At 36.8% G+C, this 27704-nt stretch overlaps 2 protein-coding genes across 8 annotated transcripts in view; one reads left to right on the top strand and one right to left on the bottom strand.

Annotated features, from left to right (window-relative positions):
• The window catches only part of LOC124238625 (PMS1 protein homolog 1-like), an 83817-nt gene extending 68471 nt beyond the window's left edge, over positions 1–15346 (bottom strand). Inside the window, exons 1-4 of one of the 7 annotated variants that reach the window (XR_006888344.1) lie at positions 15183–15312; positions 14364–14486; positions 9206–9359; positions 5809–5991 (exon numbers count right to left, since the gene is read on the bottom strand). Coding sequence is in view for 6 of the 7 variants with exons in the window: in XM_046659795.1 (XP_046515751.1) it covers positions 5809–5991; positions 9206–9337 (315 nt within the window). In the remaining variant the exon portion in view is untranslated. Of the gene's footprint in view, positions 1–5808; positions 5992–9205; positions 9360–14363; positions 14487–14911; positions 15058–15182 lie in introns of those variants that run through there. The other 6 variants (XM_046659795.1, XM_046659794.1, XM_046659798.1 and 3 more) reach the window with 6 other exon arrangements.
• A 74-nt stretch (positions 15347–15420) lies between these two features.
• Positions 15421–27520, top strand: LOC124238076 (ORM1-like protein 1). The gene is made up of 4 exons (XM_046658587.1): positions 15421–15549; positions 17217–17397; positions 22569–22720; positions 26094–27520. The coding sequence occupies exons 2-4, from the start codon at positions 17224–17226 to the stop codon at positions 26227–26229; spliced, it is 462 nt and encodes a 153-aa protein (XP_046514543.1). The 5' UTR covers positions 15421–15549; positions 17217–17223; the 3' UTR covers positions 26230–27520.
• The last annotated feature ends 184 nt before the right edge of the window (positions 27521–27704 follow it).

Here is a 27704-nt window from a genome sequence, read left to right as displayed (position 1 = left end):
GCTGGGGGCTTCCCCCTACCCTTTTACAGATATGCGAGCCCACAAATAAGACAATCTCAACTTCCATCTTCAAAACAGAATGAGCTAGTCATTCCGCCCACTTTAAGCCACAGAGGTTTAATGTAAAGTAAAACAACAATAAATCTACAGACCCCATACAATCTCATCACAAAATTATGTATAATGAACTTGACAGATCAGAATAATACCCAGTGCACTGTAACCACTGTAAAAATGTTGGATGAATGAATCAATAAACATGAGTATTATGCAGTAGATGGCTGGCAACTCTTCTAATTCTTCCCAGGAAAAAACAAGAGAAAAAAATAAACATATGCTATAGAAAAAAGACCTTTGGTGAGACTCAGAAGGAATTTACCTAGGAATGGTTGTTAAATTTTAGAAAGGATTTTCCCAAAATGGTGAGGAGTTTGCATGAACTTTGAAAGGTGAGGTGAAAAACCACTTGCTGAAAAGGGAATGGGTAAGCTGATGACATCATCACCTGTATGACACAGCCGCACACTACTTTTCACATTCAAGTCCGGGGTAAAAATAACATTCATCTGTATGGCACATGATAATATTCACAATACTCTAATATGTACTACTTCATTTGACCCTCAAATCATTATTCTCACTTTACAGACATTAAAAAAAAGACTCAGAAAGGTTAACCCGTCTTATGGTCAAGTCTCATATTCAAACACTTGGGAATGAGAATTAGGCTCTGACTCCTCATTCAAAGTTTGTTCTGATTCTAAGACAACAAAACCATTCTGTAATCTTCCTAAAACTAAGGTATAATTTAGCTTCTATTTAAAATCCAGTTCAAAAAACTTATGTAAGTTTCTTAAACATTTCTTTGAAAGGAGAAAGATAATTTCTAATATAACGTATAAAAAACAGCAACCTAAAAAGAAACAAAACATTTTATTATGGGTATTTTATTATGTGATAGGAACAATATATACGGTCTTCAGAAAAAATTTTATGAACAGGTCAAAACAGGATTTTCACTATTTCTAGCTCACTCTAGTCAGTATGCTTAGTAATCAGCATGAGGAATTTAACATCAAAGAACGACAAATATCCCCAAATTATTGCTCTACAAATAATAAATTTCAAGAGAAGTTATGCTTGATGATATGATTTAAAAAAAAAAAGCCATGTCGGTCAATTTGTGTCAGTCACAGATACATTCATCACAGATTATGGAGGCAGAAATTTATTTTTAAATATCAATAGGATACTTTGTAGATATGAAAAGAATGTTTTACTCCTTTGGAGTGTTTAATTCTAAGATTGGAAGTCATTTCATAATTGACAAATTAGGAAACTGCCCATTCTTTTAAAGTATATAAATAAAGAATATAGAATAGATATATTTTAAATTTCTCCAGCTAATTCTGCTGAAAGTCTACTTAATTTTTTTCTTTTTATAACTAAAATTATTAACATCTTTAAATAATCTAACAAAAAATAATTTCAACAATTGGAGTTTTGGGTGACGGCTGTTTCAATAGTGTGACAAAACTATATCCCAATTACACATCATCACTATACTAAGCCTGAGATGGTTTACATCTCTATGACTTTAAAATTATCTGCATCAGTTAGTTTGGCAGATAAAATAGCCAAATCATTAATTTTTATTATGTAACGGCAATCTCCATCCAGAGTTTTCAAAATAAACTGGAGCCTTTAAAATAAATATGCACCTTCTACTCTACATGAAAGTTCAATTCTTTCTGAAAGGTGAAGAATATTCAGTAAGCTTCAAAAGTGAAGCTTTTCCCCCTCAAAACATTAACTCTTCCTGAATAACAATAATATTTATTTTTAAATGTAATTGACCTTGACAAGCATATATTACTTTCTGTATTTCTGAAATACTATTCAGAAATCTTCCCACGTAAGTTTCAACTTGACTACTGCTTGATAACCTATTAAGCTTACCACTGCAGGCCTGAGTATATTTACTGTTTTAATGAGGTCCTTTTTAAATTATAAATCTCTCTCTAACCATACTAGTAAGAAGGCACTAACTTACTGTGAAAAACCAAGTACTGGGAGGCATGAAATTGGAACTGAATTCTTGGCTTTACCATGGACATACTATGTGTCCCTAAATAGGTCACAATTTTCACATTCCATTTACTTCACTGTGCATAGTTCCTCTGAAGTAAACTACTTAGCACAGCACTTGCATACAGTAGACAGTGAAATATTAGCTGACTGATTATTAGACTGTGTTTTGAAGCTGGAGTGAGAAGACTTGGCATTTGGCTTCACAAGACCTCAGTTTCCTCATCAGTAACATGAGACTGAACCTTAGAAGACCTATTGCAGGGTGGCTTACCCATGAAGCAGACTGAGGCAAAGACTAGTGAGCAGGATATTTATTGGGGAGTGCTGCTGGGATCGTCACTTGTGAGGGCAGGGCAGAAAGAGAAGTGGGGCTGTGCCACACTTACAAGGGGGGACAGTCTGGAGCAGACAAAGCATAGCAGAGTTGTTCTGAATTGGAACAGAGACCTTACAACCCCTCGTCAACCAGCCATTGGATGCAGGTTGCGCTGGATGATGAGAGTAAGGTAACTCTCTTCAGCTGACGTAAGGGCAATCTCCAGAGGGAGACTCAGCTGTGAGTGTTCAGTCACCAATACTCTTGGCAGCTGGGGGAATGAGTGTTCAGTCCCCAAGTGGGGGATCTGGGCAGTGCACCAGGGTCCACTACTACTACCAGGGTCGCTTCCAGTTCTATACTTCCTTTGGCTTTCAGGTACAATCAAACCTAAATCATCAAACAATTTGTCTGTAATGAAATAATACTTACTGTAAGATTCCATTTAGAGCGAGTTCAAGAACAGGTGGAACTAATTTACGTTGATAGAGGTAAGAATAGCTATTACCTCTGACTGACTGGGACGGAGCATGAGAGAACCTCCCAGTACTCATGGGGAGGGGCATAAAGAACCTTCAGGGGTGCTGACAATAGTCCATATCTGGATCTGGAGTATACAGATATAAAAGTTCATTGCGCTGTGTGTGTGTGCACACACACATATATCTACGTGTGATTTTCCCAGAGATTCATAAGACAGTACATAAAGTGCTGTTAATATTTTCTAAGATTGACAAATGACACTGCAATGTTTAAATCGAAAATAACTTTTTTAAAGTTTATAGTTTCCTATTACTATTGTGATACTTTGACATTTCTTTTACTCCTTTTGTAACTTTAATGAGCAAAATTCTTTTATGTATTTATACTGAAGGCATTCAAATGCCTCAAAAATGAAACAAAAGACAAAATGATAAACTTAGTTATCACGCAGGTTTAACTAATCAAATAAAGAAACAGAGAGTACCACTGGACAAGGACTTGCAAAACTGCCATCTAAAATGAGAACTATAGTGAAGATTTGGATGAATCATATGGCTTATGTACAATATATTTTAGAAGACTAAGTGTAGTGCTGCCACCTAGCAGACAAAGTTGATAATGACCAATTTCAGTTCTGAAAGGTTATACACATCTTAGAAAACATAGAAATGCCAGACTATATATTGTTCAAAAACACTGCCAAAATAAAGCTTAAAGATTTACCTGCCAAGTTTGGACAACAGCTAAAAAATAAAATACATTCTCTAACAAATTATATGATTTCTAAAATAGCCACTGAGAGGTCATATAATAGTACCAGTACTGGGGGCTTTGCAGGTTCCGATACACATCTCATCCCATGTTAAAAACAGACTCTACAAGAGCCTAGGGCCATAGGTTCCCATGTACAGTCCCTGGGGAGAAAGATGGGCAATGCCCCCTTGTACCCTCCAGTCACTCTTCCCTAAAATCTATTTGGAGACTCAGTGAACTCTAAATAAAGCAAGTGCTGAGAAAGGTAAGAGCAGCACAGAGTGTGCTAGTTTTTGCACAAAGGTTTTAAGCAAGTGCACTTAAGGAATGACAAGGTCTTTCCTCCTTTAGTGATGTCTGAACATCTAGATTCTAACAAGGGAGGGCTCCTAGTCCTCTGTGCTAAAACAGCAAAATCGCCCACTTGAAACTCCAGCTCCTCCTCAACCCACAATTTTTCTTTCTTGCTTAGGCATCACCTTACAGAGCCGCAAAGTCAAAGAGTAAATGAATACCGAGTTGGGACCCTATTCACAAAAAGAAGGAAAAACCCTACACTATGCCAGCACTCAGCAAAGGACCACAATAAGCCTGAAGAATGTATCATTGCTGGGGAGACTAGGCTACTAAATAGATGTCCAGAGACCAGATGAGGAGAGACTAACATGTCATGTCCCTGCCACTTTTCTGGGACAAAAGGTATAAAATCCTACCATTTTATTTATTGCATCTGAGCATTCTCACCTAATTAGAGTCTGCCATACTAAGCACAAATGAAGGGTTATACAGCTACCGGGCAAACTTAGATAGCTAAAGAGACCCTCACAATTACCATGTCACTCACTAGGACACAGATACTATCACACTATAATACAGAGCTTAACATACACAGAGAAACAGAACAGCACAAAGAAACTAGTATGGAGTCATGGGATAAAACATAACTGAAATAGATGGAAATGAAGAGATCAAGGTTCTAGATGAGCTTTGCCACAAACTAGTTATATAATGTAGGGCAGAGGCAGTGAAGTATAATTGATACTACACGATGGAGTGCGTCAGGCACTGAACTCAGGGGTTTAGACATTAAAAGCACCAAAAAAGCAGTCAAGAGAGCAAAGTTCTAGGACCCAATCAGCCTCTAACTAGCTAGAGGGTAGGCCAAGTCAATTTGCATCTCTAGAGCACAATCTAATAATCTGTACTGACTAGAGTGGTATTTCCAAAGTTGTTGCACAAAACAAGAAAAAAACAGTGATATGTTTCTCAATAAAAGGGTTTCATAGTCAAGTAGGTGCAGAAAATGAACCTACTATAAACCACCAACCTTAGAGATTCACAACAGACTTTAGTAAAGGCTCTGAAAAGTGATTATAGGTAAGATATCTGTTTAATTTTATTTAATACATTTTTTCCAAGACAATAGGCCACTAAACCACTATTTCTTCTTATAAACATTAACACTACAAAACACATTTTGCTGTTCCTCAAAAAATTAAACAGAATCACCTAGCAATTCTACCTCTGGGTATATACCTAAGAGAAATGAAAGCAGGGTTTCAAACACACCTTTGTACACCCATATTCATAGCAGCATTATTCACAATAGCCAAACAGTGGAAACAATCCAAATATACCCAGATGTCGACAGGTGACTAGACAAACAAAATGTGGCTTATAGATATAATGGAATATTATTCAGCCTTAAGAAGGGATGAAATCCTGATACACGTTACAAGTATGAACCTTGAAGACATTATGCTAAGTGAAATAAGTCAGACACAAAAGGACAAATATTGTATGATTCCGTTTAAATGAGGTACTTAGAAAAGTCAAATTCAGAGAGACAAAAAGCATAACAGTGGTTACCAGGGGATAGGGGGAAAGGAGAAGGGGGACTTATTATTTAATGGGTACCCAGTTTCAGTTTGGGATGACAAAAAAATTCTGGAGATGGATGGTGATGACGGCTGCACAATAATGTGAATGTACCTAATGCCACTCAATTGTACACTTACAACTGGTTAAAATGGTAAATTTTATGTTATATATATGTACCACAAGAAAAACCCCACACTCTTTGCCAAATTCTGGGTTGGTTTTCTCTTAATTCTAATATTCCGTGATTATAAAATCACTAAAACAGTCTATATAAATTACCTTACCTCAGCGACACAACAAATTGAGCCCAAAGCTTCTCCACGAAAACCGTAAGTCGTCAAATTTTCAAGATCTTCATGACTGTTTATTTTTGAGGTGTAGTACTTTATTGCCATCACAGGTGCATCAATGGCTTTGATGCCCTCACCATTGTCTCGCACCTCAATTTTATCAAACCCAAAGTTCTCCTATAAAAAGTTAAAAAATACTTTTACTATGTAATGGCTTTAAACTTACAACATTTAGAAACAGAAAGAAACACAAGTGAAATAATTTTGTCATCTATTCATCTTTTATGGAAACTTAACATTAAGAAAGCAAGAGTTGAATTTCTTAAGTCTACTCATTCCTAGTTATGGTACAACGGGGAAGTCCCTTGTTTTCCCTGGACTCAGATCCAAGCGTAAAATAAGGAAGTTGGTCTGATCTTTAAGGTTCCCTTGAATTGTTTCAGTATCATAGGTATTTATGTCTAAATTTATGTTTAAACGACTAAAAAAATTCTTCTAAATGATATATACCTTTGTATATGTAATCTTGCAAACAAATAAAACAGGATACCATGAGCACCAAAACCACCACCTAGTTCTTCCCACCAAGAGTCTAGCAATTATCACTACTCAACCTGACTTTCAATAATTCCTCCCTTCAACTATTTACTGCTTTCACAAGAAATTTTAATATTTACTACATTATAACTCAAAATTTCTTTCTGCAACTAGTCACCTAACAGGCAACTGCTGAGAAAATACAACTAATTTGGCAATCTCAGTGAGTTTTTAACTTGGGAATCAAGGGAAAAAAACCAAACTTCAATTCATAGCTTAGTATTTGCAGTCTAATACTAAACATACACAAACATAATAAAAATAAAATCTAAATTCCTATAGTGATCACACTTTCTATGAATACTACATTCTAAATTTGGTAGTAAATTTGTCATAAGCTTGACTTCACAAAGTTTTATGTGTGTGGCCATTTATGTAAGTCATAAAGGGAGAAAAAGTCTTCTTACAATTACAATGACTGTAGTATTTAAAGTAATATCACATCCTTTTAATAGCCTAAAATTATATAATACTGTATGTGTTGGTACTTTTTAGACAAATTAGATATACAAGGTGTTGGGGGGAAGATGCCTAAGATTTAGTTCCTCATCTCTCTCTCAATCTAAAATTAAGTTAACATTCTTGGAATAGCTTCTCTGCTTCATTTATAGAAAAATCATTAACTGCAGAAATGCAAATCTTCCAACATAAATAAGAACTCCAGGCATCTGACTAAAATAACACAAAGATCAGTTTAAATGTGTAAAATAATACCAACCTGTTTAACTAATCATGAAAATATTCCTAGTCAGGGTAGTTATTATTGTATGAAAGCAAAATAAAACAGGACTTAATACATAAAGCAACACAGTCGTTTACTTTAAAACTCTACAAAGCAGAGAAAGAGAAACTGAAAAACGTCAAGAGATTAAAATACATAGCCAGATAAAAAGGTGTAATTTACTTTCATAGGAGAACTTCTGTTTGCTTTGTAACACTATTTTAAAAAACTATTTTTCTTCAGAGAACTTTGAGAACAAGATACATATTTGCCCACCTAAGATTCTTAAGTGAAATCTGTCAGATATAACTACCTAATCCTGTTTAATTATTACCAATTGTATTCTAATCAGACTGAATTGACTATATGAAACGTCTAAGAAAAATTGTCTTTCTTTGGGTTTAATAAGTACTTTTCATGTTTATAAAACTTATTTAGAAACAAAATACAGATTTGATATGGTATGGAACAGTGATTCTTAGCATCAACTAGAAACTGGTTAGAGAAGCAAACTTTTGGGCCCCACCTACAATCTGAAGTTCTGGGGCCCAGTAACTGCCCTAACAAACTCTCTGAATTATTCTAATGCCCCCAAACAGTGTGAGGACACTGGCATAGAGGAAAGATCTTGACTGGGCTTTAGAGTCAGAAAGACCTGAATTCCAACCTCAGCTCCACTACTTACTAATTATATCACTGAACAAGTTCTCAGAACCTTAATTATTTGTAAAATGGGTATAGTAGTAGCTAATTCTCAGAGTTTTTATAAGGGGCAACTGGGATTTTATATATACAAACATATATACAAAATGCATAGGTTTCTTTCCTACAAAGATATTTGTATCACTATTATTTCTAATACTGAAATATTAGAAATAACATAAATGTCTGATAATTAAATGATTACCAAAAAAAGTATTCTTACAGTCACTCAAACAAATTTATTTACCATTTATGTGCCAAGTACTGGCCAGGTATAGTGGACACAAAACTGGAAAAAATACAGACCTTATTTTATCAGCTAGTAATTTATAACAGGGGAGGGAGACACAAACTAATTGTAATAAATCATAATGAGTGTGATAGGTCACATTAACTCAAATTATTTAATACATAGCACTTTTTTTTTTTTTGAGGAAGATTAGCCCTGAGCTAACATCTGCTGCCAATCCTCCAATTTTTGCTGAGGAAGACTGGCCCTGAGCTAACAACCATGCCCATCTTCCTCTACTTTATATGTGGGATGCCTGCCACAGCATGGCTTGCCAAGTGGTACCATGCCCACACCTGGGATCCGAACCAGTGAACCCCGGGCTGCTGAAGCGGAATGTGAGAACTTAACCGCTGCACCACCGGGCCGGCCCCAGCACTTAAATTTTAAAATGTGAAAACTACGAAGCAACATGGGAAATGGTTTTAAAATACGATTAGGTGAAAAGGTGCAAAGGAGAATATATAAAGCAAGTAAATATGAATAACCAAGGATAGATATTAATAGAAAATACAGATAAATTAAATTTATGTTTTAGGTGATGGAGCACTAAATAAGTTTGCTTTTATAATTTCCTTTAGTGTTACTAATGTGGATTTAAACTAATCAACTAATGTTCACAAATTAAAATTTACTTCTAAGAATTTACTCTTAAAATAACAAAGCGTCCTGGGGCCAGCCCTGTTGCTGAGTGGTGGGGTTCTGCACTCTGCTTCGGAGGCCCAGGGTTTCGCTGATTCAGATCCTGGGCACAGACCTAGCACTGCTCCTCAAGCCATGCTGAGGCGGCGTCCCACATAGCAGAACTAGAAGGACCTACAACTAGAATATACAACTGTGTACTGGGGAGTTTTGGGGAGAAAAAGGAAAAAAATAAAAACATTGGCAACAGATGTCAGCTCAGGGCCAATCTTAAAAAAAAAAGTGCTAAAAACAAACAAACAAACAAAACCAAAGGGTCCAATGTCCTAAGAATAATTTACTGGTACAAAGAAAGAAAAGAAAGGTAATAGTTGTAAGGAGAAAACATTTGTCCTGCCCTTTTTTGCTTTAAAGGTATTTGGCTCCTCAGGGACTCTCACCAGTTTAACATCTATGCTTGTGGCACCAGCATCCAAGGAGTTTTCAATGAGCTCTTTTACAACACTGACCACTGAAGTGATTATCTGAGAACTTGAAAGGAGGCGAACTGTTGCTGCAGGCAACTGTTTCATTCTAGCTTTTACCACGCAGTAGCTAGAAGATAAAAATAGAGTTGTAAAAATAAAAATCGTTAAACATTCCTAACAGAACTGACAGCAACAACAATAATAAGAGCAGCTCACATTTACTGAGCCTCAGTGTATTGAGCAGGTCTACTGTAAGCACGCACAATATTAAATCACTTATTTCTTACAAATACTCTTTGAAATAGATGCCATTATCATCTCCTTATTATAAGACTAAGGCACAGAGAAGTTAGTTGGTAAATCACACTATGGTAATAACTGAAGAATAAGCACTACTGTGCTATAATAAGTGTAATATATGCTCTGCCTGGCTAGGAATGACCAAGTGGTGCTGTCACCTTGGGATGTGGACGTCAGTCAGTTATGTGCCTTAACGGCAGTCTCACTTAAACATTATTAGTCATCCACACGTTCTGATGAGTTACAATGTCTTTTTCAATTATCTAGCCCTTTTGGAGTTAGGATATGTAGAACCTAGAATTACTATTAATCTGAACTAGCCAGATCCCAGATAGATCAGATAACTATCCTCTACACTAGTCTATCTAAAACATTATTCTAATCATGTGGTTCCCTAAAGCCTAAATAAAATAAAGCTCAAATCTCTGTGATAGTATTCAAGGTCCTTTACATGCCGATCCAACCTGTATGTCTAAAATCTCTCTGCCAGTGATTGTTTTAGCCATGAAACCCTTTGTTTGAAACTATTTCAAACAAAGAAACAAAAAATCTTACATGGAAATCTCTCATGTAAAATATGCAGGGAGTGGGGTTTGCATCTGCCTTAATGTCTGATTTCAGGAAAAGAAAAAAAACGCTAGCTTGACAACATGTAATTCCCCTATAGAGTCAAGATTTCCTTTGACAAATAAAGGCGCGGGGGGAGACCCTAGATACTTCCTTAATTTACCATGACTAGTTACATGCTCACAAGATGATTTGATCCTATGGAATCTAGGGTCAAACAAAACAGCAATGCCAAAAACAAGCAAACAAACCAACCAAAAAGGTGTCCATTTAAGATTCTTTCTCAGGCAACATAAGATATAAGACAATCAGAGTCACTTAAAGTAAGAGTCAGTAACTGAGCAAGAAATGGAGTATAGCCACTGTGACAATCACACAGGATTTTAAGGGATGCATTTCTGGGAAGAGGTAAATATACTGAGTTCTGAGTGGTGTTAACTGTTCACAATTCATAAATATAACTATATTTTGCTTTGTACAAGGCAAAGCTGATTAGCACAGTGGAAAAACATACCAGATTTGGAGTCTAAAGAACAGGTTTTGGGGTTCATCTTTATTACATGTAAACTGAAGCAAATGACTTAAATCACTTTCTAATCAATTCATCACCTGGATAGATGGAGATAATGCCTCACTGGTCTGTTGTGAGGATCAAGAAAGAAAGCACACGTAAAATGTTGTGTAAATGATAAGGCCATATAAAATGTACATTATGATGATGAGAGATGACTATGTAAAGAAATGTTGGGAATTCTTTTTTAATTCTAACAATTACTTTCTAATTAATCTATATATTTGATTTAGTTTTGGGGTACCTAGTTTTAAGGAGAGTAACTGTGAACAACTACTTCTCAAGAGTTTTTGTGGCTCTCAAGGGCTGGGAGGCTCTTCCCAATAAGTCAGGAAAATAGTAGACAGTCAGGCTGCTCCACTGTCGTAACATTCACACAAACTAGTGCTGTCATAAACAAAAGGCACCCTCTGTATTCTCCCCAAGCTTCAGACTGGCCTCAAGGGTAAGGCTGTAGAGCTGCATTGTCCAGTATGGTAGCCACTAGTCACACATGGCTATTGAGCACTTGAAACGTGGCTACTCCAAATTGAGATGTGCTAATATACTCTGGACTTCAAACTCAGCATAAAAATATACAAAATCTTATTTTTTTTTACATTGATTACAGGATAAAATGATATTCTGGATATACTGGTTTACATAAAATATATTATTAAACTTAATCTCACTTTATTGTTTTGCTCTTTTTAATGTAACTATTAGAAAATTTAAAATCGTATATGTGGCTTACATTGTTCCATAGGACAGCACTGGATAAAGTAGTAGTTAAAAAAGCAGGCTCTGAAATCACACTGCTTTTGGTTCTATCCTAGCCTTTACACTAAAACTATATAATGCTGGGGAAATTAAAATTACACTCTAAAACTCAATCATCTAATCTACAAAATGGGGATAATAATAATAACATATGGTTGTGCTGAGAAGTAAATAAGATAATGTATATAATTGATTACAATGTTTGGCACACACATGCTAAAAGATCCTAGGATACTTGGACTTAATTGAGTTCCTCCAAACTCCCAAATGAATAAACTCCCCACCACTTCTAACCCCTGTCCCCAAAGGGGCTAACCCATGGCCTGGCATGAGGTTAGGCTTGCATTCAAGAAATTTTCTACCTTTGTTTGAGAATCCCAAGGATCTGAGAAAAATACTGATCAATGAAGCCTTGGGGTATAAACCTAGCCTCACCTTAACCTTCATTCTTTCTGGGCAATCTCCTTACTAATGTCATCATCTTTGTCTCTTTCTCTACGATCCCTCTTCTAAAGTCGTCTATTTTTTTTCCCCTCAAGTCCCTAATTTCATCCCAATCTCTCTCATTCTTCTAGTTAACCGAGATCAAGTCTACAGCATGAACTCTATCTTCACACACACCTTAGCTCCTCCACCCCATCGTGTCTTCTGGTTTCTTAAAATGTCTGCACTTCTACCCATGTTCTTCTTCCCTCAGGCTCAGGTCAACGTCTCTTCCTCCTACGCTATAGCACACTTACATCTAGTTTCTTTATCCAGTCGTCCCACAGGCATCTTGGCCTGAAGCAAAAACAAACAAAAAATTCTTCCCTCAACCCTATTACCCCAATGATTATCTTCTTTTTTTACATAGCCAAACCTGAATAAATAACCTATATTCACTGTCACCAATTCTCTATCACCAACTTATTTTTAAAACCCTTGCAAAATGGCTTATACCAAAACCACCGTCAGGATTCTGTTCTCCTCAGGTTCACCAATGATCTCTTACATCATCAAATTCTTTTCTCAGGACTCATGTTCCCGGACATACCTGAAGCACATAACATTGATGATACCCCCTAATTCTCAAGAATCTTTCCATCTATACCTCTTTGATCTCTTCGTGTTTTCTTCACTCTCTTCCCAGAAATGTGGGCATTGCCCAATTCCTCTCTCCTCTTCTCAGATATCTTAAAACCCAAAGCTTTAGTTACACAATAATATCTAAATCTACATCCTCAACAATGATCTCTCTCTCCCCAAGTTAAGACAAGCATTTCTAATCATTAATATCAGTTACCTCAAAATAAATATTTGTAAAACAGAATTTATCTTCCTGCTCCCCTCCTCATGCCATCCACCTAATTTTTGCTGTTTCTCTTAATAACACTGTCTTTTGTGACCAAGGTCAAAAACTTCAATACTCCTTTGCCAGCAATCCCACCCTATTTGCACCTCCACCTTCTCCTAATGCAATCCTATTATCATTCCAGACCAAGTTCCAATAACATTTCTAACATGTCCCTTCTGATCACCCAACCAGGAATGATTCTTCCCTCCCCCTACATTCCTAAACAACTTGGCTTACATCCCTCACGGGATACTTATCCCGTCCTGTCCTGACCTATACAACTTTTGAATCCAGGGAATCATGTGCTATATATTTCTGGATGCAACACAGAATAATCAGAGTACTTCACTCATGGCAAGCACTTCATGAGTATTAATGAAAGGCCACAAAAAACAATTTTATCAGCACCTTCCTCATGGCAATGTAAACATTAGCAAGAGCATCCTCCTTCCCAGCAAGTCACCATTGCCTTAACTCCTTCCCTTTATATACTCTATTTTAACTAACTTCTCTATCATCCACTACCTCATCTGTATCTCTTAACCAGACATTTTTCTGAACTCCAGGGCCTTACTTCCAACTACCTTCTATATAAAATCATTTAGATGGCTTGGAGGCACCCTAAACTTAACATGTCCCAAATCGATCTCAGAATCTTTCTCTAACTTTATTCCTATACTTATTGTTTTATAATAAAAATGATAGCTAACATAAGCAACTTTATATATATTACCCCATTTAATCCTCACAACAATCCTATGTATACTATCACTCCTCTATCACAAATGAGATTTAAAAGCTTGCTACTTGATCAAGATTACAAAACTGGTAAGTGACAGATGCACACTTGCATACCTTAGCATGTTTGACGCCAAAGGCCATGTTCATGCAGTCTCACAAGGCAAAATTAGAAACCTTGAAGCCATCCTAGAAATTCTTCTCTCTCTCTACACCCTGCTACCCAGTCTCATCTATCCTATTACTAAATATTTCTCAAACTGGTCTCTCCTCTCTATACCTATAGCTACTGCCTCTGTTCAGCCCCTCAATATTTCTCCCCTGAACTACTGCAATAACCACCTGATATTTCATCTCTAATCTCAACCACCTATAGGGTTCTTTCTGTAATTTATTTTTCATCATGTTGCTACCCTACTTAAAATTTTATAAAGATTCCCAACTGCTAACCAGGTAAAGACCCAACTCCTTAACAATTGGACCTCTGCCTATGTTTCTAATCTCATCCTATTATTCTTCAAATGCACACTAGGCCAGTCGTACTATACAGCTCATCTCTCTTAATGAGGTGGCACTCACTCCTTTCCTAGCTCCCAAGGTTCCCTTTCTCTACCTATGACTTCTATGCATTCTTTCCTTTGTACTCCCATAGCACCTTTTCCTTACTTCCAACTCAAAATTCCTCACAGGTTATTCTAACTATTGCTTTTCTGTCCCCTCCTCCTGGCTCAGAGTTCTTTAAGGATAGAGATTTTATATTCATCTCATATCCCTTGCATAACCCCTGGAACACAGCAAGCATTCTACTGTATGTGTATGAAACGGCATCTCCTGAAAAGTAGAATGGTTGATATCATGCTTACAAGTCACAGCATAGAACGTCTGAGAACGTCAGGAATCAGTCTTCCATATTTCCTGAGAGGGAAATCAAATACTCCTGAAAGAGTACTGAGGACCAGGAAAGTCAGATAAGGACAACAGAGTACCTAAAAAAGAGACAGACATCAGAGAACTCATAGACTTTAGAGAAAACACAAGGAAATGATTTATTTACAGAACATAATAAATCTAACCCGATTGTTTTCATAGAGCCCAAAGAAATGCAAGATATAGTCAACGTTCTCTTATGCCAATTTGGAAATGTTGTTGAAAATTACTTCAGCATTCGAAATCACAAACTTTGTGTTCTCCAAGGCAACGAAATTCGATTTCAAAGATGACGCCAAATTATCTGACTTTTCCTCCCCGTTCTCAAATAAGCAGTTTTTGAAATCCACATTTCCTCAGTATGTAACACAGGTGCCTGTCTCTGGCTTGTGAATGAACCCAGAAAAATCATGGTTAGCTGAAAAGAGTTTGCTTGCCCCACTTGGACGATGCCACACGTATAACGTTATAAAATGCCACCTACTCACAAGACGAGTTACGGCTGTCAGGGGTTCAAGTGTCCGCCCGGCATACGGCAACTTTAAGTCCCGCACCCAGAGGACCCGGGGAACTGGCTGTGCCTAAACACACACAGTCGGGAGAGGCCGAACCTGCCGCTCCTGGGACGCAGCCCCGCCGGCAGCCCGCTCTCCACGTGCGCGCGCCCGCCAGACCTGCCTCGCCGCTTCCCGCCCGCAGAGGGGGAGGGGCCGCCCACCGCGACCAAGTGAAAGGGAGGGGGCCCTCGAACCTACGAGAATCTAAGAATGAAGGCTCGTCAGCCACACGACACCACCTTCTTGCTCGCGCGACGTGGGCACGTACCATGCACTACTGGAGCAGCGAGGGTCCCGCCGGACCCCAGGCCCGGCCTTGCAGAGACTCGCCCTGCGCGCGCGCGACGGGGCGGGCAGCGGGCGCGCAGCCCTTAGCCCCGCCCTGCCGGAGAACGTGTGATTGGCGCCGCCTGCAGCCAATCCCCTGGCCGCGCGTCCGGCTAGGAAAGCTTCCGCAAGCAGTGCCGCGCTGCGCCGGGGCCGGCACAGGCGTTCGGCCCTGAGGAGACGCCGTCGCCGCCGGGCTGGTCCTGCTCGGAGACGGCTGCTGGGAGCGAGGCGGCCGGTGAGTGTGCGATGTGCTGCTGCCTGCGGCGGTGGGGAGCTGCTGCGGCCAGGGTCGGCCTAGGGGGAAAGGGTGGCCGGGTCGGGAAGAGTGGCCTTTGTGCCTGTGCCGGCCAAGGGACCCCCGAGGTTAGCCCCCCAGCCTCGTCGCAGTGCCCCGGCCCTGACGGGATGTGCAGCTCCGCGAAGGAAGGGGCAGGTGAGGGAGGCGCTGCGGCAGTAGCAGCCGCGGCTGTCGCTGAGCTTCCCCTGGCCGGGAGCTCCGGGCGCCGGGAAGGCTGCCCGTGGCGGGCGGGGGAGTCCCCAGGGGGGTCGCCGCGGAGCCAGGAGGTCCTTCGCTGTCTCAAGTCATTGTCTGCCAGTCCCGAAGTGGCGCGGCAGACGCCCTGGAAGGGTTTTCTGAACTGGGGCAGGGTCAGTACCGCGCCAGTTTTGCCTTCCAGCTCAGATGTAAATTTTAAGCCTCTTTTGAACATTTTTTTTTTCCATCTTGTGGAAAGTGGGAAGAGTATCTTGAGTGGTGGCATGTACTAAGTATTATTTACAGCATATAAAAATGATACATTGTGGATGTTTAGAAGAAATATTTACACGTGTAAATTTGAGAGTTTTCCCCAGTGTAGTCAACTTCCATCACCGTAAGCCTTGATGCTTTGATGCGTGCTCCCTAGGTTTTTGGGGGGAGAAGAGGACATTGTGCTCCGGAAACACTTGTTGGATGTAGTTATAAGAAATTCCTCTCTCAGGTCAACTCTGTAAGAAAGGGTTTATGTGTTTTTAAATCAGAGCTGTTCCAGTTATAATCTAGCCCTGTTTTCCCCCTCCAGTCTCACTGGTTGGTTTTTACCAGGATGATTAGGTATTCTTCAGGACAATTTTATTTTGTTAAGGGATTCTTAGACCCAAGCAAACATCATCATTAAAAAAAAAAAAAACTGCGAACTATTATTAGCTCTTCTTTCGTGTTCATCTTGAATGCAAAACGGAAAGGGAAACCTTAAAAAAATAAATAAAGTTTTAGGGAGTTGACTAGAGTTAAAATATAGAGAAGACTCATTGTTTCAACCTAATTGTATCATGAGATTGAGAAACAAACTTTATCCCTTGACCGTGTAAATTTTCCACTACTCTATGTTCCTCCCAGGTTCAGTATTCAGAAAGGAGTGATTCGAACTCTCACCACTCTTTATGGATACATTATGTTAGATGTAAAAGTCTGGCTACTCAGGATACACTGGCTGGGGCAGCTTTGCTTTTTTGTTATTAGTTTATTCTGTTGGTAGATTAAGCTCCTGAGATTTCACTTTGCTCTCATGATATAAGGAAATGTAGGTTTTCTTTTTCAGTGTGAGTTTTCCTGCCTATTTCATTTAGTAAAACCAGTATGCTAGAAGACACGCTTTAGGAAAGGGATTTTAACTGTTTATGTTTTCCAATGAGAACCCTAAAAAATAAGTCTTGTTTGTCTTACCGTAAAGTCAGATGTTAAGAATTCTTTACTGACTTCATCAGCATCTGCAAGTAGCATATTCTGGAGAGTGTGTTTGTTCTATTTCAGAACTACCAAGAAAAAAAAACCTAGTAACACACTCATTTTGTCATGTCATAATTAGGAGAATTTAGGTTTCTAGTTATACCAGATTGATTCATATCATTGCTTTCCTACAGAGCAAACATGAATGTTGGAGTTGCCCACAGCGAGGTGAATCCAAATACCCGTGTAATGAACAGCCGGGGTATGTGGCTGACATATGCGTTGGGAGTTGGCTTGCTTCATATTGTCTTACTCAGCATTCCCTTCTTCAGTGTTCCTGTTGCTTGGACCTTAACAAACGTTATACATAATCTGGTAAGAATTTCACCTTATACTAAACACTTAAAAGCTTAAGGTTTAGTGGTTGTCAGGCACTGGGGGAGGAAGGAACAGGGAGTTATTGTTTGTTTAATGGGTGTAGTTTCAGTTTTGCAAGATGAAAAGAGTTCTGGAGATGGATGGTGGGGATGGTTGCATAACAGTGTGAATGTACTTAATACCACTGAACTGTACACTTAAAAATGGTTCATATGGTAATTTTATGTTATGTGTATTTTTTAAACAATTTTTTAAAAAGCTTAAAGTTTTATGTTATAAAGAAGAAAAACACATGACAGTTTTTTAATAGTTTTATTGAGATATAATTCACATAATATAAAATTCACTATTTAAAGTGTACGGTTCAGTGATTTTTAGTATATATGACAATTTTGAAGAATTCTAATGTGGGATAGGACTATATTTTTTTCTATTACTCTTTATATGTAAACATTGGGCCGTTTTTCTGAGTAAGACTTTTTTCCTTCTATTGCTTTATAGAATCTAGAATATAGGTCATTTTAGCAAAAATTACAAGAGACTGTAATTGAAGCTACTATAATATATTGATTAACCATAATGCTTCAGAAGAAGTAATATATTTTTTGGCTAACTGGAGTCTAATAGGGACATCTGGTTTTAATCCTTCTTAAGTCTTTCCAAATTGTATAAGCATACTTTCCTCCTTCAGTATTGAAATTCTGAGCTCAATTATATCTTATGTGATTCAGGATCTTATGGTGCCTTAAGTTCTTCATGTTGACTCTTGCTGTTGTGTTATTATATGATAGCTCTACAAAGTATCAGGAGTTTAATGGACTCCACTAACCATATTATGCAGCCCTGGAAATTGCCTATTTAAAAAAAACCCTGATACCAGGGCCAGCCCCAATGGAGTAGTGGTTAAGTTTGGTGTGCCCCACTTTGGCAGCCTCTGTTTGGTTCCCGGGCACAGACCTACACCACTCATCTGTCAGTGGTCATGCTGTGGTGGTGGCTCCCATACAAAAAGAGTAAGTTTGGCAACAGGCGTTAGCTCAGGGTGAATCTTCCTCAGCAAAAAGAGGAAGATTGGCAATAGATGTTAGCTCAGGGCAAATCTTCCTCAGCAAAAAAACAAAAAACCTTGATACTGACTTTTCTTGTCTTTAACAGCCTATTAAAATAAAATGAAAGGCAAGAAATATGGTTAATTATGACTTTTAGTTGAATTCAGATTAACTATATATTTGTTTAAAGATATCCAAAAAATGAAGAACTTAGAACATTAAGACAGAAAAATGTGAGAGAAATAGATTCTTAAAAATTGTTATTTATATTATACCTTCTGGAAAGGCTTTAAAGTTGACTCGAGTAGGACTAGAATGATATGGTAGGTAGAAGTAAGTGAATGTCCATTGAGTCCTTTTTATGTGATAGACTTTGATAGGGCAAACACTGTTTTTAAATAGTAGTGACTTCTCTGAAGTATTTGACACTAATCCTATCCCTTTTATTGAAATTCTTTTCCTTTGGCTTCCATGGGTTCCCTTTTTCCTAAATATATTTCTGATCTTTCCTTTTGTATTTCCTCTTGCGTGGTCTTCCTTCTCTTTTCCTGTCTTTAAGACTCTTTTACCACTGTTCCCAAGATTCTTTTCTTCAGTTCTTCTTGTGCTATCAATTCCATCTAGGTTACTGTGTCTATTCGTATTTTCAGTTTCTCCCTGTAGAATTATGATGCCCATATTAATATTGTGAGATCACCTTGCACCTTAAACCAAACAAGTATAAATTGAACTCACTTCTGATCCCTTACCACTCATAATTTATCCCTCTGATTTTGTTCCTAATCTAATCTAAAGGTCCTACTGTCTGCCCAGTAAGCCAAGCCAGATAGCTCAATGTCAAAGGTAAAATGATGAATATAATGTATCATCCAAACTGAGACTGTTTTGAGAGTAAAAGGGGGCTCTAGTAATAACTGCTCCACGAGGCTAGGTATAAATCTGGACTGTCCATGCAAACTAGGATATATGGTCACCCTAGTCTTAGAGTAACTCCTTTTCCTTTATATTCCATACGTTTAGTCAAAGCCCTGTCTGTTTACTGCTTTAATGTCTCTCAACTTGATCCCCGCTGGCATTGCTGTAATTTGTACCCTTATTTTTTTCTCAGGTGGATTACCCCAATAGATCAAATGGTCTCCTTGATACTCCCCTTCTCTATTTCTCCATTCCAACTTGGCAGAGTGATATTTTAAAATGTGTGTCCGCTCAAGTCACACTCCTAAGTCCTTCAATGATTCCCCATTGCATTCATAATAAAATGTTAAGTTACTTGTGTGGCATACAAGACCAGTTGATAATAGTGCAGAGGCAAGCAAAGGACTCAGTTTTATCTCAACCCATCTCCACACACAAGCTAAGCTCTAACAGTAATGAAAATCGTCTTCCTCTCACCTTACTGCTTTGACTTAAGCTCTTCTTCCACTATTTTAATACCCCTCCCTCCTTCCTGCTCTGCTTGGCTGATTCTTGCTTGTCCAGGAAAACTACTCAAGTATCAGCTCCTCCAGGAAGCTACAAAATTCCCGTGCTCCATTCTTTTATCATGTGTTTACCATAGTTTTATAATTAGCAGTATAGCTTTTTTATTTTTTCATTTCTCTCTCTCTAAAGACCTATTTAAATGTTTGCTGAATAAATTAGTCTATATTGTCACATAATTTTCTCTTCTCCAATGGCATATGTAGTAAATGTACTTTAGAAGTCATCTCTCCTGGCCCCCTTCATGTTTCAAGTTGGTTGACTGAGATAGAGGCACAGTCTCTGGCCATGGACAAAGGAGAGGTAATTGACAACATAGGGAAGCTTATTAGTTCACCACACTAAGAACCTAACTAACCAGCCACAGATGTAGTAATTACATGACTCCAAATTTAAGTTTCTTTTGAAGATAGCCTACATTAAACCAATTAAAAATGTGAAATACATACCGAATGCTTTTAAATAGGGGAAAATAGATCTAATTGTTATCCCTAATTAGAAAAAATAGTCCTTGCCTTTCTGAACCATACAGTAGAAACTTATAGTGATTGTTTTTATTCAGTGCTACAGTTTACACTTAGAGGTATTAATATTGACAAAAGTCTTAGTCTAGCTTTTAAAATAAATGAGAATTCTCTTCATTTTGAGTCAGTAAATATTTGTTAAGGCCTAAATAAACATGAGCTATATCCTTTTTTCTTAATTCTTTTGGTGTGGGTATAAGTCATCCATCACTAAAATTTTATAGAAAAACTATTAAAAATGAAAACAATGGAGTGGAAGATACATGGTCAGATAAGATTTTATTCTATTTCATTGAAAAGGATATATGAAATAAACTGAATATTATATTCTAAACACTGGCAAGTGCATGTGGTTTAAAGGAAATGACGAGAGAATTGTTCTTCTCTTTGATAATTCTAGCACATATGTGGTCTGGAGTAGAGATTGCTAACTTTTTTTGGGTCACATACTCCTGAGAATTTGAAAGCATACAATATCTGTTTCATAGTTTCCTTTAAAGCCCATGGGAAAATGTTTTCCTTGTGCTTACAGAATAAACATTCCTTGGCTTAACGTCATCATTGCTTAATATCTAATACTTGCTATGTACCAGGCCTTGTTCCTGAGGTATTCAGTGTAAGGTGAAAACAAACATTATGCAAACAACTCCATCACAATATATTGTACTATAATAAAAATATTTTCAATAAAATTCTATACAAGCATGTAGGCAGAAGGTTAATTATTACTAATGAGGAGGGCTTCACTAAGGAGTCATTTGAGCTGAACCTTCAAGAATGAGGTAGTTGACAAGATAGAATGAAGGCTTTTGCCTCAGCAATGAGAAATGTCTCTTTCCTCTGCATTTCCTGAGTACTCTGAATGTACCTCTGATAGCAGTTCTGTCCTACCTTCTAGTTTTTTATGCATGTTTTTTCTCCTTACAATCTCTTAGAAGATTGAATTTTTTCAAGGCTGTTGACGTATCTTGTTCCGTTTCATATATGTATTCATGTCCTGTGTCCTGAACATAAAAGCCACTTATTAAATGTTTGTTGAATTAAATCCAATTGAGCATGAATCTGTTCCTCTATAACTTAGGTGTTATTGCAGCTAAACAACTTTTGAATTGCCTAATGGAATAACTAGAAAGTAAACTAAGCTTTGAAAAGAAGGGCTCTCTTAACCTAGTATAATAATATAAAAATTTCAAATCACTAATTTTTCTGTTTTTTCCATATATTTATTAAAAGTTAAAGGGGGAAAAATGACATCACATCTTGACTTCAAGTGGGAAAAACTGTTTCATGATGATATTTAGGCTTTATTCTGTTACCAGTGCTTCAGACAGTAATCGTGCAAAGAATCACCACCTATCAATCTAAGTGGGCATTATAATCCCAAGGAAAGCAAATCTAGTATACATTTTTTTTCCCCTAGTTAACCACAAAATTAGATGTTTAAATATATCACTGGATAGAATGGCTTTTAGTAATGTTTTTACTTTGATTTGTAAAAACTAATTTAAAGGAAACACTATTGAGGCACAGAGCTGATTTTAAAAGTGAATTGAGTTGAATATTATACCTATTACATCAAACTATGTTGTTTTGGAAAAGAACTAGTGAGACAAAGACGGTCCTAATATTAAATATTTTCAAAACCCTTTTCCCCTGATACAGAGGTTTTATTTTATTATTATTATTTATCAATTTGTATATTTTTATCATTTTATAAGTATCATCAGATTTACTAATATGACACTCTAAACTTTGCTAGACATTGGGGAAGGTAATCCTGTTTCCTAATAGGAAAGGTGTTAAAGATGTAATGTATTGATGTGAAGCTACCCTGATGTTACTTTTTATTTTCAATTTAATAAGAGATAAAACCGGTTACTTTTGGTTGACCTTTTACTGGTTTTCACCAAATAATATTTATATGCCCCTGGAAGTTTTATTTTACTACAAAGAAACTGGCCACAGACTTTCACAATAATATGAAACCTTAAAACTTAAGCTCGTTAAGTTAAATCACATCCTTTGTCACAAACAGACTGGAACTATCTTAATGCTTAATGACAAATACTAATTTTGTATTTAATATTGATTATCTATCCCCTTACTTGTTTTCCAGGGGATGTATGTATTTTTGCATGCAGTAAAAGGAACACCTTTTGAAACTCCTGACCAGGGTAAAGCAAGGCTCCTAACTCACTGGGAACAACTGGACTATGGAGTACAGTTTACATCTTCACGGAAGTTTTTCACAATTTCTCCAATAATTCTGTAAGTGGTGGAAATTTTTAGCTATAAGGAAGATTGGATGAAAGGAAGCTATCCTTTTATTAGAATGAATTTGAATTAGAAACAGAGTATTTTGTTGAAAAGCTCTATCAATAAATAGCTACCTCAGACAGAGTATAAAATACAGGCAAAATTTTTAACAAGCTGGTAATAAACCAGTTTTCCCTTCAGTCAATAACATATGGAGACAACATTACATGCTCATCAGTATGCCTGGACATCCTAGGATATACAGGTCAAATATATTGTGGTTCATGTCCTTAAATGGCTTACAAGCAAACTAAACACATAATGTTATTCTATATTCGACTATCAGATTAATCTCCCTAAACAAGGATTTGGATGATTGCAGGTAAATTTCATTTTCCACCTGCACCATTTGGATGTTCAAACTCCTTGGGAGAGACAGTATAGTATGGTTTAGAGAAAAGAGAGGTTAGGCCGTCATTGTAGAACATTGGGTTGAATCCTGTATCCATCACTCAGCCAGATTGGTTTGCTCATAAATAAAATTCTAGCCAGTGGTACCTAACTCAATCTGATGCTGTAAGAAATAAATGAGATAAAATCTATCTGTAAAGCATCTAACCTTGTATCTGGTATCTAACTTCTTTCTATTACTTGATATTCAGAGCCCTCCACAAAATGGTATTACCTCATTTTGCCTTTATGTGAATTTTACCCCCACCCAACTCCTACCATGTCAAGCTCTTCTAAGCAGCATTTCTTGGTTACTTCAGGTATAGTCCTATTTCTATGCTTTTGTTCAAATCATTTCTCTTACCTGAAATGGCTTCTCCTTTCTTAATTTACCTGCCTTACTCTTCTTTCAGGATTTGAATTCTACTTCCTCAGTGAGGTCTTTTCCTTAGCACCCATCCTTCAATGATAATGGTCTGCTTTGAACCCCCATAGTAGTTGTTATACATCCCTCATTTATGCCACTTTGTATTATTTCTCTGTTATTATAAATGTTTTATTTTATTTCTGCAAAGATTTTATAAGTGCATAGATTGCTTTGAATTTCTCACTTAGTACAGTTGCTTGCATATCATAGATGTTTTACATATATCTTAGTCAAACGCTCTATAGCACATAGCTTATACATAGTAATATATACATCATAGAATCAGTGCAGTCTGGAGTAGCTAGAAAGATTTCTTGGAGGCATTAGAATTCCTTAAACTGGGACATAAGGGAGATGTTTCAGATAGATGTTCAAGTAAGGGAAGGCATTGATAATAAAGTAGTAGGTTTCTTTTTCCTTATATTTATGGCACTTTGAGGAAATTTTTTAAATGTTTAATTGTTTTAGTCTCGTAAAATTAACATCAAAAGAAAAATGATTTGTATGGTGTAACAAAGATAAATGCAATAACAAGAATAATGCTTATTCAAACAGCCCTAAATTTGGATTTTAGTTCTACTGCTTTCCAGCTATGTGACTTTTGGCCTTTTTCTTGAAAGCCTCAGTTTCCTCATCTATAAAATGTTGAGGATTGCATTATAATACAGGTAAAAAGCCTGACGTATACTGAATTTTCAATGAGAGCTATCACAAAAAAAGTTCAACTAAGATGTACCTGTGTACAACATCCATATTTCTAAAAATATATTTTTGACCCACAGGTATGATTTCAAATATTCTGTGATTAAATTTCTTACATAACTGAAAAAACAGCATTAAAGTCATCTATATAGCACTGATACTTTTCAGAGTGCTTTCACATTTTCTTATGTGATACCATTTTTCAGGTAGGTGGGGCTTGCAGTATTATCCCAGATTTTTAGATAAAGAAACAGACTCAAATGCATTACCTTGCTCCAGATAGTTGGAGTCAAGAGCCCAGGTTATATTCTAAACTACTGGCTTCTAATACACGTCTCTTTCTAGTATACCCTTTGGCCAATAAACACCATCACACTGATTCCCACCTGGGTTTTGCATCCCCTTGGAGGGTTGTCCAGTTTTTTGTAAGAGTCAAGTAATTTTCACATAATCTACACACACAATTGGTTTTCATTAAAAGACATAAAGGGGACATACGGTATGGTATGATAAGGAGAAGCCATTCCAAGAAGGTGTATTACTTCCAACATATCAGATTATAGGTTAAACCCATAATGATGATGGGAAATCAAATGAGCGTACTAAATTCAAGTAGTAACCTGTCTTACTCAGTGAAGGAAGTATGAAAACAGTCTTCAAGTATATGAAAGTAGGAAGAAAGTGTTTTAGGTAAAGATTGAGGAATACAGTTTATTCTCAAGAAAGAATTTTCTGACTATAGTTTGTGAAATAGGTGGAAGATGATAGAATTTCTCAATTTAGATGGTTCAGAAAATGATGTATATAGCTCTGTGATGTTTTTAGTTGTATCTGAAAATAGCTATTCTTTTCTAACCATATTACACAAGATGTTTATCTCCCCTTATGAGAAACTAATGGTGTTACTTGGAGGAAAGACTATTAGAATACTTTCCTGTGTACTCTTAAAAGTACTAATTAGACCAACACCCATATGCACACTAACTTCTTAGTCATGATGAAGTAAGGTCTGATGTTTTATTCTTTACATCCTATCTATATTAAAATACTCTTTAGTGGCGAGATGATGTGTCTGCACTCTGCTATCCCCTTGGGTAAAACTAGACATTTCAACTCGATGATTTATGGGCTGAGGCTTGTTAAAACAAATTCTCAGATGTTGGATGTCTTTGAATATGTACATATGTTCAATTATAGCAAAACAGCTGGAATTTTACAATAGTGTCTTTCAAGTTTCTAGTTAAACTGGTTATAGACCTGTTTAACTATAATATAGAAATGAGAACATCAGAAGGGCAATAAAGTATTTGTTTTCTTTCAAAGATACTAAATTGTACTAATGCACTAAACCCCATTTTTCACAGCTTTACAGCAGTGGTTCTTAACCCTTTTGATTAGTCACAAAACACTGAGAATATGATGGCTACTTTGGATCTGGATCTTCTCTTCAGAAACATCCACATAAATACAAAACTACACCTGAAATTTCAGTGAGCATATAAATTCTAGTTTGAAAGCCTCATGGTTTAAAAGATGCCAGGTAGCAAACGTATTCTATTAAATGCATTTAATATAATTGCAGAAATGCAAAATGTACATATATGCCTCTCCATTACACAAAATTTTAAATCCCAAATAAAATTAGGGCCCCAAACAAAAATGTTTCCTCTTGTTTTAATGCTCAAAAATAGTTCTGCTTTAGGTATTTATGTTTCAGTGGCCTTTTTTCTACCTTTAAATTTTTTAAAAATTCTAAGTAATTTCATTTTCAGATGTTATCTACATTCTTAACTTTTATTTCTACAGATATTTTCTGGCAAGTTTCTATACGAAGTATGATCCAACTCACTTCATCCTAAACACAGCTTCTCTCCTGAGTGTGTTAATTCCCAAAATGCCACAGCTACATGGTGTTCGGATCTTTGGAATTAATAAGTATTGAAATGTTTTGAAACTGACCAAAATTTTTGCAGGTACTGAGTTTCCTGTAAGGAAGGAGTGGTTAGTAAACTGCACGGTTTCTATGATAATGTGAAATGAGAGGTATTTACATTGGAGGTCCAAATGCTGGTTCTTCATATGCTGTCTTAAAGTGCAGATGTTTACTAGAAGATGCCTCTGTTTAATGCATCTGATATATTTCTGAAGAGAGGCTTTATAGGCAGGCTGGGCAGGCCCAGCTTATAAGTTAAATGGCTATAAAGTGAGGGGAGTAGTAGATAAATCCAAGGAAATAAGAGATTTATAAGAAAATAAGACCAGCTGAGCTTAGAATGAATGGGCATTATGTTAGGAGAAGAAAATTTCCAATCATTCAGTCATAGTCGGTTTAAGCAGACTTACATGTAAACCAGAATCATCTCTTTTCAAGTTTATTATAGATTGTTTTTATTGCCATACATATTCCTCTTGTCTTATATAAGAGGATATGTACCCTCTTGTTTTATACAGGCCAGTTCCGAACTTGTGAGTGTATTTTTTGGTTTTGCTGGCTCAACATTGTGTGTTGATAGATGAGGTCATTTTTACATTTATTAAGTTACTGAGTTCATGAAGGTCCACTTTCATGACTGAGTGGTGATAGAAGATAGCCAGGCACCTTACAAACAGCCTCTGAGTCAGCCTTCTAATTTTGGAACAAAGTGGTTTTTGCTGCCTTTCCAGACACAAAGCTGCTAAATGAATTAAGAAAATAATTTATTTCATGCAGTTAAAGTATATGGTAATTTAAAGGTCTCTGTTTATTGGTTGAGCAATCTAATTGTTAAAGTCTACCATTCTTTAGAAAAGGAAATATTAAAATGGACAACTGTATAGCCAACCTGTGGTCTGGCAGAAACTGCTTCTCTAGCAATAGTACCGAAGTAAATAATGGAGTCTTTTTTAGCAGGTCTGCAGTAAAAGATAACATCGTCTTTTCTTAGTCCTCCTGCTCTCAATCTTCATATTTTGCCTTTCAATACATGAGTCTTAGTGTAAATAACCCAAAATGGTAACTATTTCCAAAGCAGCAACCATATTGAATTCCTGTGACTTAGAGAAGTTTCCTATTAGTTGCTGACATTAATTGCAAGAAATAACTGTGTACTACTTGGAGAAGTAAACATGTCAAAAAAACAAAGCTGATGTGGGATGAAACTGAAAAACAAAGTAACGTGCGTAAACAAAATGAGTGAAAGTTATAAACCAATTTAAAAATCAGTTTCTTTCAATAAACTGACTTTTGGGTGTAATGATCATTGTTTTGTATTTCCAAACTATTGAGTTTAGAAATCAGTTGTATGATAATGCCTTTGTATGTGTGTCTTTTCCCATGTATTCTTAAATAACTAGTAATCTATACTTCAATAAAATTTTTTATTGCAAAAGCTCTCCAAATTCAGTCATCAAAGTTAGACTTACATTTTTCAAGTTTTT

The sequence above is a fragment of the Equus quagga genome, chromosome 4, assembly GCF_021613505.1.
Source record: "Equus quagga isolate Etosha38 chromosome 4, UCLA_HA_Equagga_1.0, whole genome shotgun sequence".
In the NCBI taxonomy this organism is placed as follows: Eukaryota; Metazoa; Chordata; class Mammalia; order Perissodactyla; family Equidae; genus Equus; species Equus quagga.
The sequence above is the reverse complement of the archived record's forward strand: the minus strand, read 5'-3'. Positions and strand labels throughout refer to the sequence as shown.